The sequence below is a fragment of the Trachymyrmex cornetzi genome, unplaced genomic scaffold (assembly GCF_001594075.2).
Source record: "Trachymyrmex cornetzi isolate Tcor2-1 unplaced genomic scaffold, Tcor1.1 scaffold166, whole genome shotgun sequence".
In the NCBI taxonomy this organism is placed as follows: Eukaryota; Metazoa; Arthropoda; class Insecta; order Hymenoptera; family Formicidae; genus Trachymyrmex; species Trachymyrmex cornetzi.
In genome coordinates this window covers 54,914-68,931 of record NW_017296266.1, presented here as the reverse complement: position 1 = coordinate 68,931, position 14,018 = coordinate 54,914, and the positions used below count along the sequence as shown (strand labels likewise).

General features: G+C 36.1%; 3 protein-coding genes across 3 annotated transcripts in view; 2 read left to right on the top strand and 1 right to left on the bottom strand.

The window, feature by feature from the left end:
- The first annotated feature begins 427 nt into the window (after positions 1–427).
- Positions 428–8,200, top strand: wapl (cohesin release factor wings apart-like). The gene is made up of 11 exons (XM_018504340.1): positions 428–1,291; positions 2,708–4,512; positions 4,762–5,010; positions 5,156–5,404; positions 5,520–5,744; positions 5,861–6,083; positions 6,158–6,373; positions 6,460–6,639; positions 7,028–7,116; positions 7,247–7,348; positions 7,426–8,200. Exons 1-11 carry the CDS (start codon positions 1,108–1,110, stop codon positions 7,573–7,575), a joined length of 3,672 nt encoding a protein of 1,223 aa, XP_018359842.1. The 5' UTR covers positions 428–1,107; the 3' UTR covers positions 7,576–8,200.
- A 1,698-nt stretch (positions 8,201–9,898) lies between these two features.
- LOC108759061 (uncharacterized) lies at positions 9,899–12,437 on the top strand. The gene is made up of 5 exons (XM_018504341.1): positions 9,899–10,081; positions 10,390–10,819; positions 10,906–11,079; positions 11,885–12,111; positions 12,292–12,437. The coding sequence occupies exons 1-5, from the start codon at positions 9,997–9,999 to the stop codon at positions 12,435–12,437; spliced, it is 1,062 nt and encodes a 353-aa protein (XP_018359843.1). The 5' UTR covers positions 9,899–9,996.
- Positions 12,438–13,285: 848 nt separating this feature from the next.
- Positions 13,286–14,018, bottom strand: part of LOC108759063 (uncharacterized) — a 5,412-nt gene continuing 4,679 nt past the window's right edge. The window contains exon 3 of the mRNA XM_018504343.1: positions 13,286–13,771. Within this exon, the coding sequence (XP_018359845.1) occupies positions 13,572–13,771 (200 nt within the window). The 3' untranslated portion in view covers positions 13,286–13,571. The remainder of the gene's footprint in view (positions 13,772–14,018) is intronic.

The following is a 14,018-nucleotide window of genomic DNA, read 5'->3' as shown; positions in this document are numbered from 1 at the left end:
AAATAAATTTTGGGCATTTTATCAATTGAGATATCTCACTTTTATATTTTTAAGATTAGAATAGTGTACAACAGCCTTAATGTGCACTGAGTGCGCACCAGTGCAACCAGTGAAATACGCTATAATTCCTGTTCCTCTATTGTGCTCAGGCCCTTAGAATAGCACTTCGACGCCATTTTGGCTCCAAATACTAATTCAGTGAATTTTCTCATCGTGGTACTTTGTTAATCTAGTGACTTAAGTCGTATGCGTACTTTATCTACTGGCAGAAGTGGCAAATATCGTGTAGAGTGTGGACACTCCGTTCTCCCTCACCCCTCTACGTAATATACATATATATGTATACACCTCTATATACGTGTATCTAAATCCTGAAACGAAAAAAATCGGCAGATGGCTCAAGATCTATGTTGATGATTAATAATCCCCACGAGTCTCAGAAATTAATGGTAGCCGAGTGGTGGACAAAGAGCGGAGAAAGAACGACAGTGGAGTTTAGCGACGACGAGTACGACGAAGAAAGCGGTAGAGGCATTAACAGTAAGTGCCGAGCAGTGCCGAGAAGTAGTGGAGTACCGCGGTCGCGCGGCACAGCGCCCGACCGGGATCGTTCCGATCGCTAATCGAATTTATCATCTCGGCGTCGCGCGCGAACGGAACAAACAAGCGAACGAGCGAGAGAGTGAGCGAGCGAACGTGCAAACAAAGCGTACGAGAGGGAGAGCGAATGAGAGAGGCTCCCCGTCTCCGTCTCCGTCTCCGTCTCGTGCGCGTCAGAGTCGGAGTAGCCAGGAGTAGCTCGTAATATGGCGTTTGTTTCGGTGCACGTTATCGCACCGCCGCGGGATACCGCCATCCGCCGCAGCTGAATTCGGTCGAAATTTCGGCTGCTCGCTGCCGGCTGCCGTCGATACGACACGCACCCGGTGGACAGGAAGCGGCGGACGGTCGACGGTCGCGCTTCGGATGCTCCGGAGGCCGCGACATCCACGTCGTGAGCGCGCGCGGTGCGCAGCCGCTCGTCACCGACGGGCACGAGGATAGATTGCGTCATTATCGCCTGTATCATCCTGCGATGCCGAAGAGGATCCACCAGACGCGCGCACAATGACGTCCCGCAGTTACACCAAGTCCTACAGCCGCAAGGTCAGCAGTGTAACATCCAGCAGCATTCAATTCGACAAGCTCTTCCGCGAGAACAGCAATCGCCCGTCCGCAGCCAAGTCCGCGGGCACCGTCGGCAAATGGGGCATAACATCTTTTACTTCTATCAGGAGCACGAATATCAACGGTAAAAATACAAACACTTTATCGCTCTATGTTTACGTTAGATGGATGTGGTGATTGCTGCTACAACAGCACTTTTGGAAGTTACTTTTTACATGGTGATCGATGGCTGTTATGACGGAGGGAAACGTATTTTGTAAACAATACAATTGTGGCATATTATACGTTGGCCACGTTGCTGGCCAACTTTATACATTGAAATATATCCCTCTGTGTTTCTACTAATGTAATTTAATTTTAATCTTGGTTCAACTAACTTCACCTCTTTCTGATTCTGAGAATAATATCTATTTCTATCACAATGTAGTTTAATTCTAATCTTGATTTAACTGATTCTTTATCTTTTTCTAATTCTAAGAATTAAACAAGGATTAAGAGTAATTGAACTGAAATTAAAGTTAATCTATATTGGTAGAAATATAGTTAATAATGCATTAAATATCAAAATAAATTGCTGTGTTTATGATAAAAAGAGAGTAACACATTCATAAACTTATTAATTATATTGTACATACATTTTTTGTGTCTTAAAATAGTGATGGCATTGAGATTAAATTTTTTTTTACAATGGATAAAGAAATATAAAAGAAAGTTTCATATACAAATATTTATCGTCGTTATGGCCAATATTCCTTTCTTAGATATGTACTCATTCAGCAAGAATATTTATCGAGTGAAAATTAAAATATATTCACTAATGCGTAATGTTGATAAACATAATAAAATTGGGTTCATTTCTACCAATATATAGATTAACTTTAATCTTGATTTAATTTTTATTTTAATTTTTTTAATTCTAAGGATTATAGAAAAAGGTAAAAATAAATTAAATTGAGATTAAAGTTAATATTGGTACAAATAAACAGAAATTATATTTTTCTTACAGTCATAAATTTTAAAGAATCACTTTTTAACGCTGAGAGTAATGACTGTAATCTATTCTTGTAAAGTAAAGGTGATTTAAATTGATAAGATTTATTTTTAGAGGCTGGCATAATCAAACTGATTTTACCTCAATGATATAATGTCAATATTTAATTGCAGTGATACCATATGGTTCTGTTCAATAGAATTTAACATTTGGAAATTTAATAGAATAATATTACATAAACACAATATTACATAAACTATGAAATTATCCTGTACTTTATACAGCATTTATGCATAAATATTTTATTTTGTTGTGTTATATATAAATGAATAGATAATTATATATGTAAAAGTCCCTTTCTGTTAATTGAAACGTTTCTTTATCTAGAAGCATCATCAATCTCGAGAATACTGATCAATCTCGAGATATCTGATGATATATTTAAAATACTGTTTAAATTATTTAACAACCTATCTTCAGTCTTCGTCGACGTGTAATATATTTCTGTAAAACGTCATGTTCAGCATTGCAGAATTATTCCATTTTCAGGGAGGAGAGATGATATACATAATACTTTTGGCGCAAAGAGAATGAAACTCGATTATGGGAATCAGAATCGCGTGAATCCTGGAAAGGATCCATTTTCTTTCGAAACTGACCCGGACAACAAATCGGAATCCGCGGTCGTTAAGCCGAAGAAATTCTTCAAGAGCCGAAATGTCCCGCCTGTGATCGAAGAATCTCGCCAGGATGTGGCAATCTACAGACAAGTACCTGATTCGCAATATGGGAGGGCTCGCGCCCCGAAGCAACCCCCACAGCAGCAGCAGCAGCAGCAACAGCAGCAACAGCAACAGCAGCAGCAGCAGCAGCAGCAGCAGCAACAGGCTGTAACAAAAGTGTCACATGCTTCAATTAAGAAAGTAGTAGAAAGTTTAGATAGCACCGGTACGCCCGACACTCCCAATCGGGAGGAGAGCAAACCGCCGATCGTACTGAGAATATGCAAAGGTACGGCGCGATTGGTTTGCGGGGACGTGCATCAGGACACTCAGGATCTCGAACCTGACACCTATAGAATTTCTACTCCCCTCGCTAGTCCTTCGAAGGTGGACATCGAACGTAAGACCTTCAATACGGAAACGTCGCTCAAGTCCGACCATAGATCCTTACGTGCACATCAACCTGTTGTCTCCACCGTGTCAATCCCGTTGGATAATTCGGATATGCGACGGACAACACGTAGTCGCGCTAAGAATCTGCACTTGGACCCAACGGCGATGACTTCCGTCGTGACGCCGTCGACAACGCCGATTACTTCCAACTCCCATGGTTCCGGCCTCTCCTTGACGCTGAGAAAATCGGTGACGGATTCCAATAATACACTTATCTCCCATTACGACATCGTTAAGACTGACTGCAGCTCAACGTATTCCTCGAAACCGACGATCGAGCCGTTGATCGGACGCGATCAGCCACTGCCAACTACAACTCAAGAGCTGATCGATATATTATCAAGTGATTCCGACACGAGACCACAACCACCACCAGCACCATCACCATCACCACCATCACCATCACCACCATCACCATCACCCTCACCACCATCATCACCATTATCACCAGTAGCACCACCGACATTGGCCACCGGTACCGATGACAATGACAATGACAATACGGAGAATACAGAAGACACAACATCAGAGAGCATCGTAAATCAAATTGAACAACATTGCTCTATAGATATCCCGGTCAATGAAGCTGTGACCGAACCCGTCACGATTGCGCAACAATTCGAGGCTGAACCAGAAGCAGAACTTGATCCTGAATTGGAACCGGAGCTACTGACCCGTGGAACAACCGACACCATCGCCACCGTCGAGATTGCAGCCAAGACCTTGGTGGATCAGGATTGGTTTTCAAGCAGTGATAGTGAAGGTGCTAGTGGAAACGCCGAGAGTGAAATACCACTGCACGTGACGAGCACGGTTTCGGAATTACAGACCTCGGACCCACCGTTGACTAGTATCTCGTCGACCAAGCCCGCCGCTAAGAAAGGCAGTATCTTTAAGAGCCGTTCGACGGGCGCGACGAATGGTAACAAGAGGCGAGCGTTGTACAAGCACAAATGGTGTGACAGTGATAAGGAATCCACTGCTACGGATACACCTAACACTGGCAACAGCACGCCGACCACTGCATCCGGTTCCAGCAACGCTGGACCGGTGGCATATGAGGAAGAGTTTGAACCTTCACAGTTGACGAGGGTTGTGACTTATCCTACGACCGATGTGGATTTCGAGGACGAAGCCGATGCGGTCACGAGCGTTCGCTGTGGCAAAAAAGTTAAAGGAGTGAGTATACTATTGACAATATACAATTATTATATTGTGGAATATTGATTGTTTCCTTGGAAGATCTATTATAATACATAGCTTTTGTTAATAAGACTTCCACGAATTTTTTATGTTATGAATTTATAAGTAGAATTATTCTCATTTCCAGTTATATAAGACAACAAATTATAAATATGAAAATGCGTTGTAATACATGCGATTTATTTTGATTCAACACATTTATTTAGCCTTTATTTTGCGTTGCAGTTTTATACTGTAGTGAAGAACGTAAAGAAAGCCCATCAGATACAAGAAAGTGGAGAATTCCAGGAGTTTAATGACGATGTGGAGTATATCTTGGATACTTTGAGAGAAAATAATCCAAATGCTACTCGTTGCCTTTCAGCCATACGATTAGCAAGCAAGTGTATGGCTCCTGCATTTCGTATGCACGTGCGTGCTCATGGAACTGTTGCCAAGTTTTTTAAAGCTCTTCATGATGCAACTAAAGATCAGGTATAAACTTTCGCACATGACAAAGTTCTATTCATTTCTATATATCCATACATATTACATATTACATTAAGTGCTTTCCTTATTAAATTAACTTTTTAGTATATATATAATAATTGTATGTTGATATTATTATTATTATTTGTAGAGTCTTGGTCTATGCACAGCTACAGTAATGTTTGTATTAAGTCAAGATCGTCTTGCTATGGATCTTGATCGCGATTGTTTGGAATTGATGTTAAGTCTATTAGAATCTGATGCCAGCCATAAGGATGCTCTTGATGATTGTGGTCTCAGTCATGCTGAATTACTGAAAAATAAAGAAAAAGTACGTCAGTTATGTGCCGATATACAAGCTCAAGGACATGCTAAGCATCTAAATTTAGATAATATCACCGTAAGTAATTTTCGATACGCTTTCTCTGCATTAATATTTATTCCTGTATGCGTTTATATTTATATAAGTTTATTTCTATTTCCGAGTAATTCGTAATATACACTGTTTTTAACAGGTTGGTCAGCTCGCTATGGAAACACTTTTGAGTCTTACATCAAAACGCGCTGGAGAATGGTTCAAAGAAGAATTACGAGGACTAGGTGGCTTGGAACATATTGTAAAGACAATCCGAGAATGTCACCGTCATATTAACAGCCAGAATGTTTTAAGATCTGGTTGGACAGATCCTTTATTAGACAAATTACGTAAAGTTGACAGATGTTTACGCGTCTTAGAAAATGTAAGTGCTTTTTTTCTTTTGTTCCTCCTCCCTCCCCCCCCCCCCCGTATGCGCGCCATATTACAAAGAAGAATGAGTAATGAAGAGTGGCTGAACATTGCGACTTTTTTTTTTAGGTAACACATATGAACGAAGAGAATCAGGCATATTTATTAAAGTATGAGAATGGAGTATTAGTAAGCACGTTAGCTAGTTTATATCACTTATGTGGACAGGAGATTCCTGTTTATCCAACAACTGATCCAAGCGATAAAAGTTCTACTGGTGCTGTTGTTAGAGAATGTCTTTTTGCAATTATTAAAGTTCTCATCAATCTTACTCATCGATTTAATAGACAATGTAAGATTTTCTTTTGATATTATTAGTGCATTCATAGTTATTCGTTCCAAAACATACGTATTTTTTTTACACAGCCTTCGGCAGCAGATCAGTTGGCGCACAGGTTGGCGTTTTGGATTGTAGTTTATTTCTTTTATTACGCGTGCCTGAATCACTCCCAGAAGAAAAACGGTTTGATATGATGATGTTGGCATTAATTCTGTTGATAAATTTAGTAGAGCAGTGCGACGACAACAAGCAACTTCTTATTGACTCGAAGGCACCTCCGTCATTAGAAAATATTTTCGACGGTAAAGTATACCTGATTTTTACACTTCTTTAATGTAGTGGATTGTGGGAATACAAGACCTTTGTTTTTATAATTGCGTACTTTCAGCGGAAGAAAGCGGCGTAGCGTCTCTGATCGATTTATTTTACAAGCAAGAGGAACTCGCTCGGGCCGAGGAACAGAAAACGGACGCGATCTTAGACGGAAAGAAAGATTCTGAGCAAACAGAAAGAGTATCGAGCACCTCTAAATCTCAGGAAGAATTTATCGAAGAGACCGTTACGAAATGTTTGTATAATGTTTACTTGTATGTGCATGCATACGTATCTATCTTGATATCTAATTTTACTTAAAGTTTATTAATAATAATGCATAGAATAATCATTGCTTGAACAAATCAATTTTTAACGACTTTCTTTGAAGAAGTGGATTCTTTCAAGAAATTGTCGAATAAAATTATAGTATTACGCGATATAATTTGTCTAAAAAAATGAAATTGTTACTTATATCGAGATATTTAATGTTAGAAATAATCGACAGAAACTTTTAAAATTTTTTTTTAAGAAAAAATCCAATATGTTTATGTTTTTTAAAATTAATTTGTATGTTTCATGAAATGCTCAGATGCATTTGTGATTTTTTATTAAAATATAACCGTAAGATTATTATTTTACAGTGTTACAGAAAGCTGGACGACATATGGAGCATACACTAATCGGAGCATATGTAGTACTGTTACTTGGATACTTAATAATGGATAACAAGGTAAAAAACTTCAAACGCGATTATATAAGTAAAAAGTATTATTAATCTACCTGTTACATGTCTAATAATTTACATCCAGGGACTAAGCATAGTTCTTTTTTTCTTATTAAATCTTTTTTCTATTGTATAGGAGTACGAGTCGCTAGTACGAAGTAGACTACCAGACAAGAACTTCGCCACTATGGTATCTGTACTTCAAAAGTTCTTCAACTTTATGAATCTGACGGCATCGGTAAGCATCCATTCGAGAAATATCCCATTTGGTTTGAAAAAATACGTTGTAATGTTTATCACGCGTATTTGTTTCAGAACGAAGTGAGTAGTTGCGGAATCGCCGCTACTGAGAAGGTAATCAAGTTCCTAAAGATGTCGGATGCTAGAATCGAAGAGGAGAAGAATGAGTTACCATTGCCAGCGTTAGAAGACACCAACACGATGCTTGACTTAACTTCATCTTGATCGATATGTTATGCACACACCTGACAGCATTTCTTTCATCTGGCGTACACAAAGAGCCAAAGTTGTATTTTTTGTCCAACAGGAAAAAATCTTTTTATTACAATGTGGATGAACCTGTTTCATATTCGTATATTTTGATACATATTTATTCATTTACGTAATTTATTGTTGTAGGTCTCATTATTATTATTAATTATGATATAATTCGACTTATTTCCTTATTTACGATTGTGGAAGCTCTAGCTTATATTCTAGTTTAAGTAAAATAAAATAGGATAACACTTTGAATTTACGTACAGAAACACATCTTGTATAATTACAGGGCACTTATCGCAATTATATCGTTACTGTTTACACGATATCACGATAATTATTCGATTTAACGAGCAGCCACTTTCTTTTAAAGAGACTGCCAAGAAGAATAATTGATGCGATAAGCTTCTTGCCAGCCTACCTGATTCAGTTTCTGTACATGAGATATTAAAATTGTACAATCGATTTTTAAAATAAAATATCTAATGCGTTTTAAAACTTTTTAAGTGATCGACAGCATTGATCATTGTACATTGTAACCGGCTCGAAATTCAACAGCGTTTTTTTTCTTTTTCTTTTTTCTTTTTAATATGCGTAAGGATTATTTTAATATTAAAATTATATTATAAGCCTTGTAAATGTAAATTTATAAATTATAACTGTATCTTATATCCGCATTTCGAATTATTGGATCCCATTTAGCACTAAATACAAAACGTAAGACGGATTACCTACATGGTTAATGTGGTGCAAGGGTACGAGATATTCACGCGTTCTATATAATAAAATTAAAGGGAGCAGGAGATACTCACGTAATACGTTGTTACATTTGTAGTAAAATTATTGCTGAGGCATATGAAGAATCTATGTAGAATAAAATAATTTTTTTAAATATATGTATGATTACATTTATTCCGTTTAAATCGATTTTTTTTTTATATTTTTTTAAAGTTTCACATTTCAAGAGTACTCATGCAGTTCAAAAATTATGACGATATTCGCAAAATTGACAAAGTTACAAGACGTTAAAGCGGTCACCGCGCAAGTAGAAAATAATTATTGAAAGTACAAATTAGTTCGGTCCGTTTTCGAAAAGATGGCTCCGGCTGTTGTGAATGGATCATAAGGCCTGTTCTTTTTGGCTGAACTATTGTACCAGTTCATCTTTCTTCCTCTTCTTTCTTCCTGGAGAGAAAAGGAAGAAAGATGAACTGGTGCAAAAGTTCAGCCAAAAAGAACAGACCTAATGACTTCTGCTACACGGCACGCTTAAGGGTATATCCACACAAACTTGCATAGCCGCATAAACATATACATAAAGAAAATTATCCAATTGCAGTTCTCTTTTAAAGTCGTACATAAAATGTGATTGGATAATTTTCTTTATGCATACGTTTATGCGGCTATGCAAGTTTGTGTGGATATACCTTAAGTCCGGATCTACAATAGGGTTTTATGCCTTAAACCATAAGAAACGAATCACAGTCGCTTATTCTTCTCGGATTCGACTGTAATTGGTCAATTTCTTACGGCTTAAGGCTTAAAACACCTATTGTAGATCCGGGGTAATCGGGTTTAATACATCCGTAGTTATGAAATTGGCCAATCATAGCTTTTCGTCGGGAGAATGGAATGATTGTGATTGGTCAGTTTTCATAACTATGGATGTTATTAAACTCGATTAAGGGTGCCGTGTAAATGTAGTCATAGTGATAGCTGATTTTGGAGGTTTCAGAGAGGTTAGCCCGGATCCTCATACTGGCAACAGCGCTTTGACATCGAACGCAGATTGGTGGTGAAAAGTCGGTTGTGGGGGTAAAATTTACCCTCATCACCCGTTTTTCACCAATCAGCATTCGGTGTCAAAGCGCTGGGGTGGCACCCAGTTGGACACGGCTCAATTGGACACGAGCCACTCACAGCGCTTGAGACTACAAAGCTCCTAGGCACTTGGTCGCTGTGATTGGTGGTTGTCCAATCGAGCCGTGATCAATCGGGATCACCCCCATGAGCGTTTGCTGCTATTGAATGATCTAGAAGAAAACACCGATAGCAGCGAATGCTCACGGATTTGGGGCTCTATTCTTGAAAAGAAACGTATACGAAAGTCTAGGAAAATACTATAGTATATGTAACGCATATTGTAGCATTTCCCTAGACTTTCGTATACGACATACGTTTCTTTTCAAGAATAGAGCCTCTGCTCCACAACAGTTGAGTCTGCTGAACGCGTCAATTCTCCACGATCTTCTACGCTTTTATTGTAAACTCGCTCTTAGCTTCTCGTCTGCGATTGTGGTTAGAATTGTTGTTTTGTAATTGCGCCACGTGGTTGTATTGTACACATTTCACGTGTATAACGTAATTATATTATTGAAACTTGTAAAAATGATGGCATTTTGGAATCAGGTTACTTTGGAGCGACCGCCGTATACAATATGGCAAGTCAAGCCACCAGATGCTAAAAGGACTGGTATATATTTTTTTATCTCGTTTATATATTTTCAAATGAAAATGCGTCGAATTCGTGTCTTCTAAATAATTATCTTTTTTTTTTAGTAGATATGAATATTTACATTTGAGTATTATATTAAAAAAAACTAATCAAGAAGGAAGTATTTATGAGAGAGAGAGAGAGAGAGAGAGAGAGAGAGAGAGAGAGAGAGAGAGAGCGCTAATATATTTGTTGCCTACCATAAAACTTCTTTCTAATACAGCTTGTAACAATAAAGTGATTGCAAAAATATACATATATAAGTAACTGTTTGTTTTTGTTTTTAGGTGTTGATGTATCTCGATTTAAAAAGACATTAAGCGCAGTGATCCATGATTTTGAATCAATGGATGATTTACATAGAAACGTTGCAGTCCTAAACCGCTTAATTTATCGAATGAAAAATAAATTTCGAAATGACAAAGGCTTCATGTCCATGGTCAGGTTGGGCAAAGCATTGGACAACTGTTACAGAATGTGTCTGAAGAATGATTACGTGACTTTGAAATCTCTCATTCAAATGAGAGACAGGATGTATAGTTTACCTAGTAGGCAAAATCTGGAGTATGTGCTTGCGAGAACACAAGGCTTTGGAAAGCTCATGACCAGAATAGAAAGTATATCGTGGATCGCCTCGCATTATTTTATATCCAGAATAAAATTGGGTCATGCGTGGAACGTTGCTTTAGTAGCTTTGGCTACTGTATGCAGAATTTGGTAATGTCCCTATAAACAATTCATTAAAGTTAACATTATTCTCTTTTACACGAACGGAGATATATATTTATGTTATATTTGAATAGGTTTCATACGAGAGATATACTCTCGAAATGTTGCTTCTGGTACGATGAGCTGTATCGATTTACACCACAGTTTCAATATGTAGGTGCAAAACCCTGGCTTCCAAATGATCAAAGCCTACCACACAACTTAAAATCGTGGCTGTGTGTGGACTGGGAAGACAGGGATTTGTCACAGTAAGTTTGAAATTATTTGTATTTTTTTTTAGACTGGTAACATACTCCTGTTATTTCAAATTCTTTAGTTGAATGCCGGTTACGTAGTCCTATGTCATTTAAAATTTTTTAGCTGAATGTTAGTAATCAGAAACTAGATTGGAGTGATGATCCCCATGTGAAAAACATATTTGTTGAGCACGGGTGGAATCGAACTCGGTGGATCTTCAGATCATAAGTCGACCACCCTAGGCTTGAAGCCACTCGTGCTATCAGTCCTTTCATGTTCACGATTTATATATATTTTATATATTTTATAATGACTAGAACTTTGTTCCTTGTACATGTCTTTTCAAATTACTATCAGCTTTACTTCTACTTATAATGTATATGTATGTCACACAGATGATACTCAATACTTTCATAACTCATTCTCATTTACTCAACTACAACTTATATAACGACATACAACTAATCTGTAAAAATATTAAATTTTAAATTGTAGTAAATTCATTATATTTGTTTTCAAAAAATATATTTAATTAGTTTAAGCAATTCTATCGATTTTAATATTGCTAGTAATTTTTCATCCATACTTTTTCAGTATGCGTTTGTAATATTTAATTTTTTTTTATTTTAAATAAATGATTATAAGCATTATATCGAGAAACAATATTTTTTATATTCACACAAATTTAAATAGCAGATTCTTGCAGTATATTCAACTATAGATTTTTAAAAATTACATGTGGCGTTCAGACAACCGTCGGTCGCGAATGTATTAATATTATAATTAGCTTTGTATAACAAATGTTATATTTTACAGTAATTCATCTATCGGGCAACAGCTGATTAAAAAAATTATGTCCGAAGAGTATGATAACATTACTAACGAAAAAATTAATACCTTAATGCTGAATGAAGAGATTGATGATTCGGAGATTGATGACTCAGATACAGATAACTCAAGACTGACACAAAATATCGAAGTTACTTCGAACAATAATGTAAAAAATAAATTTTTATCAAATAATGACACGGAAGATATTGGAGGTACGCACCGATTACAGCGATGTCATTTTTCTCTTTTATGTATATATCTATGTATACATACGTGTGTTGTGTGTGTGTGCGCGCACGCGGATGTATACATATATGTACGATGTATCTATGTATATACAGAATAAATTTTCTTTTATGATTAATACATGCCACTTATTTTTTATTATATAGAAGTAATAAATCGGGAGACTTTTGTGAGTAATAGTAGCAGCAGTCTTCCACCAAACGATGGATCCACAGCAATAAAACGTAAACACGTAAATACTAATCAAGGAAAGAGCTCTAAAAAATCAAAAATGCGAAGAAAACAGAAATAATATTATAGAAAATGATATTAGAAAGAAAATTGTCTACATAATAGATTCAATTATAGAATAATAGCTACTATTTTATTATTTGGACAATGAAAATCAAGCTGTGCATAATTTTAATTGCAATAGAATAGTTTAATTGTGTGCAAATCTTTGTGTACTTTTCATAAAATTTTACGAAGTTTAGTACATTTTTTATTAAATTTTATGTAGATTTGCATAAAATTTAATGTAAGTAAACATTAAATTTAGTTATTTATAACTTCATTTTTTTTGACAACATTAAATTTTTTATGTACCTGCTTTTTTTTAACATTGTATGATTTAATCACGATTTAATCAACGAAATTTTGACAATAGTACATATTTTACACACACTTAAAAATAACATGAAATTTAATATATTTTTATATTACACAAGTTGAATTTAATTTCGTGACATTACATTAAATTTAATGTATCTGTAACTGAAAAGTATATTTGTGTACTTGTATATGAAATTTAATACAACATTCATTACATTTAAGACTACTGTTTAGTTTTTAGTTCATTACTTTTCAGTTACCTGACCACAAGGTTTCCTTACAAATTATACTTAAATTCCAGAAATTTGTAACAGTATAACAAAACCAAAGTTGATGTTATATATTTATTAATATTTAATATAAATCTATCTGAGGTATAAGCACAGCTTGACAAAAAAACGTACAAATTCAAAAATATATAATTTTATATTTTTGTAAAATAAAAATACTTTTTATTTTATATATGTGCGTATATTATTAATATGCATATCTTCACTCGATTCCCCTTCCACAGACTTCTTCATTGAAGTTAACTAATCGAGAATCGCTTGTAAGTAAAACCCTATATATAAAATCAGGTGCAAGAGATTTTTGTATTATACACAAAGAATCATATTCGAATATCTTGCTGCTGGATAATATCTTTAATTTTTGGCATCAACAAGCGTATTATCAAAGGGAAGAGAAGGGACAGAAGTTGCAGGAAAAATAAAGGCGACATTATGCGACTTTAATTGAACGATGTGCATGGGTAGTAAATATAACATTGAGCACAGTAACTAGCTTTATATCGTGGGATTCTCCATAATTGTGTTAGATGTGTATAGCGCTATGATTAAGCGTCGTAGTCAGGATAAAAGTGAAGCGCATATCTCCGCGGTCTCATCCAAAATTTCAAGCCAAAGAAGTCGGAATGTCTCTTCCGCATATTGTTGAAGCAACAAGCGCGAAATTGCCGGGTGCCGCATATGTCGGCACACTCCCGTCCGCACTGATCGCAAGGAACGGTCTCACCGAAGCTCCACAACGCACACACTGCAAAAACAGATAAAATTATTAAAGAACTAAAGAGTGCTAACAGAATTCACGTTACATGATTAAAAAAATGAAAAATAAAAAATAAAAGAATGATAAAGGCATCCATTATGTAATGAGTCATACATATATCAATAAAGCTAATTAACTTGATGTTATATATACACTGAAAAAAATGTTATTCATAATATCAATGAATGACATTTATTGACTTTAAATTCATTGATATAATGAACTTTTAATAGAT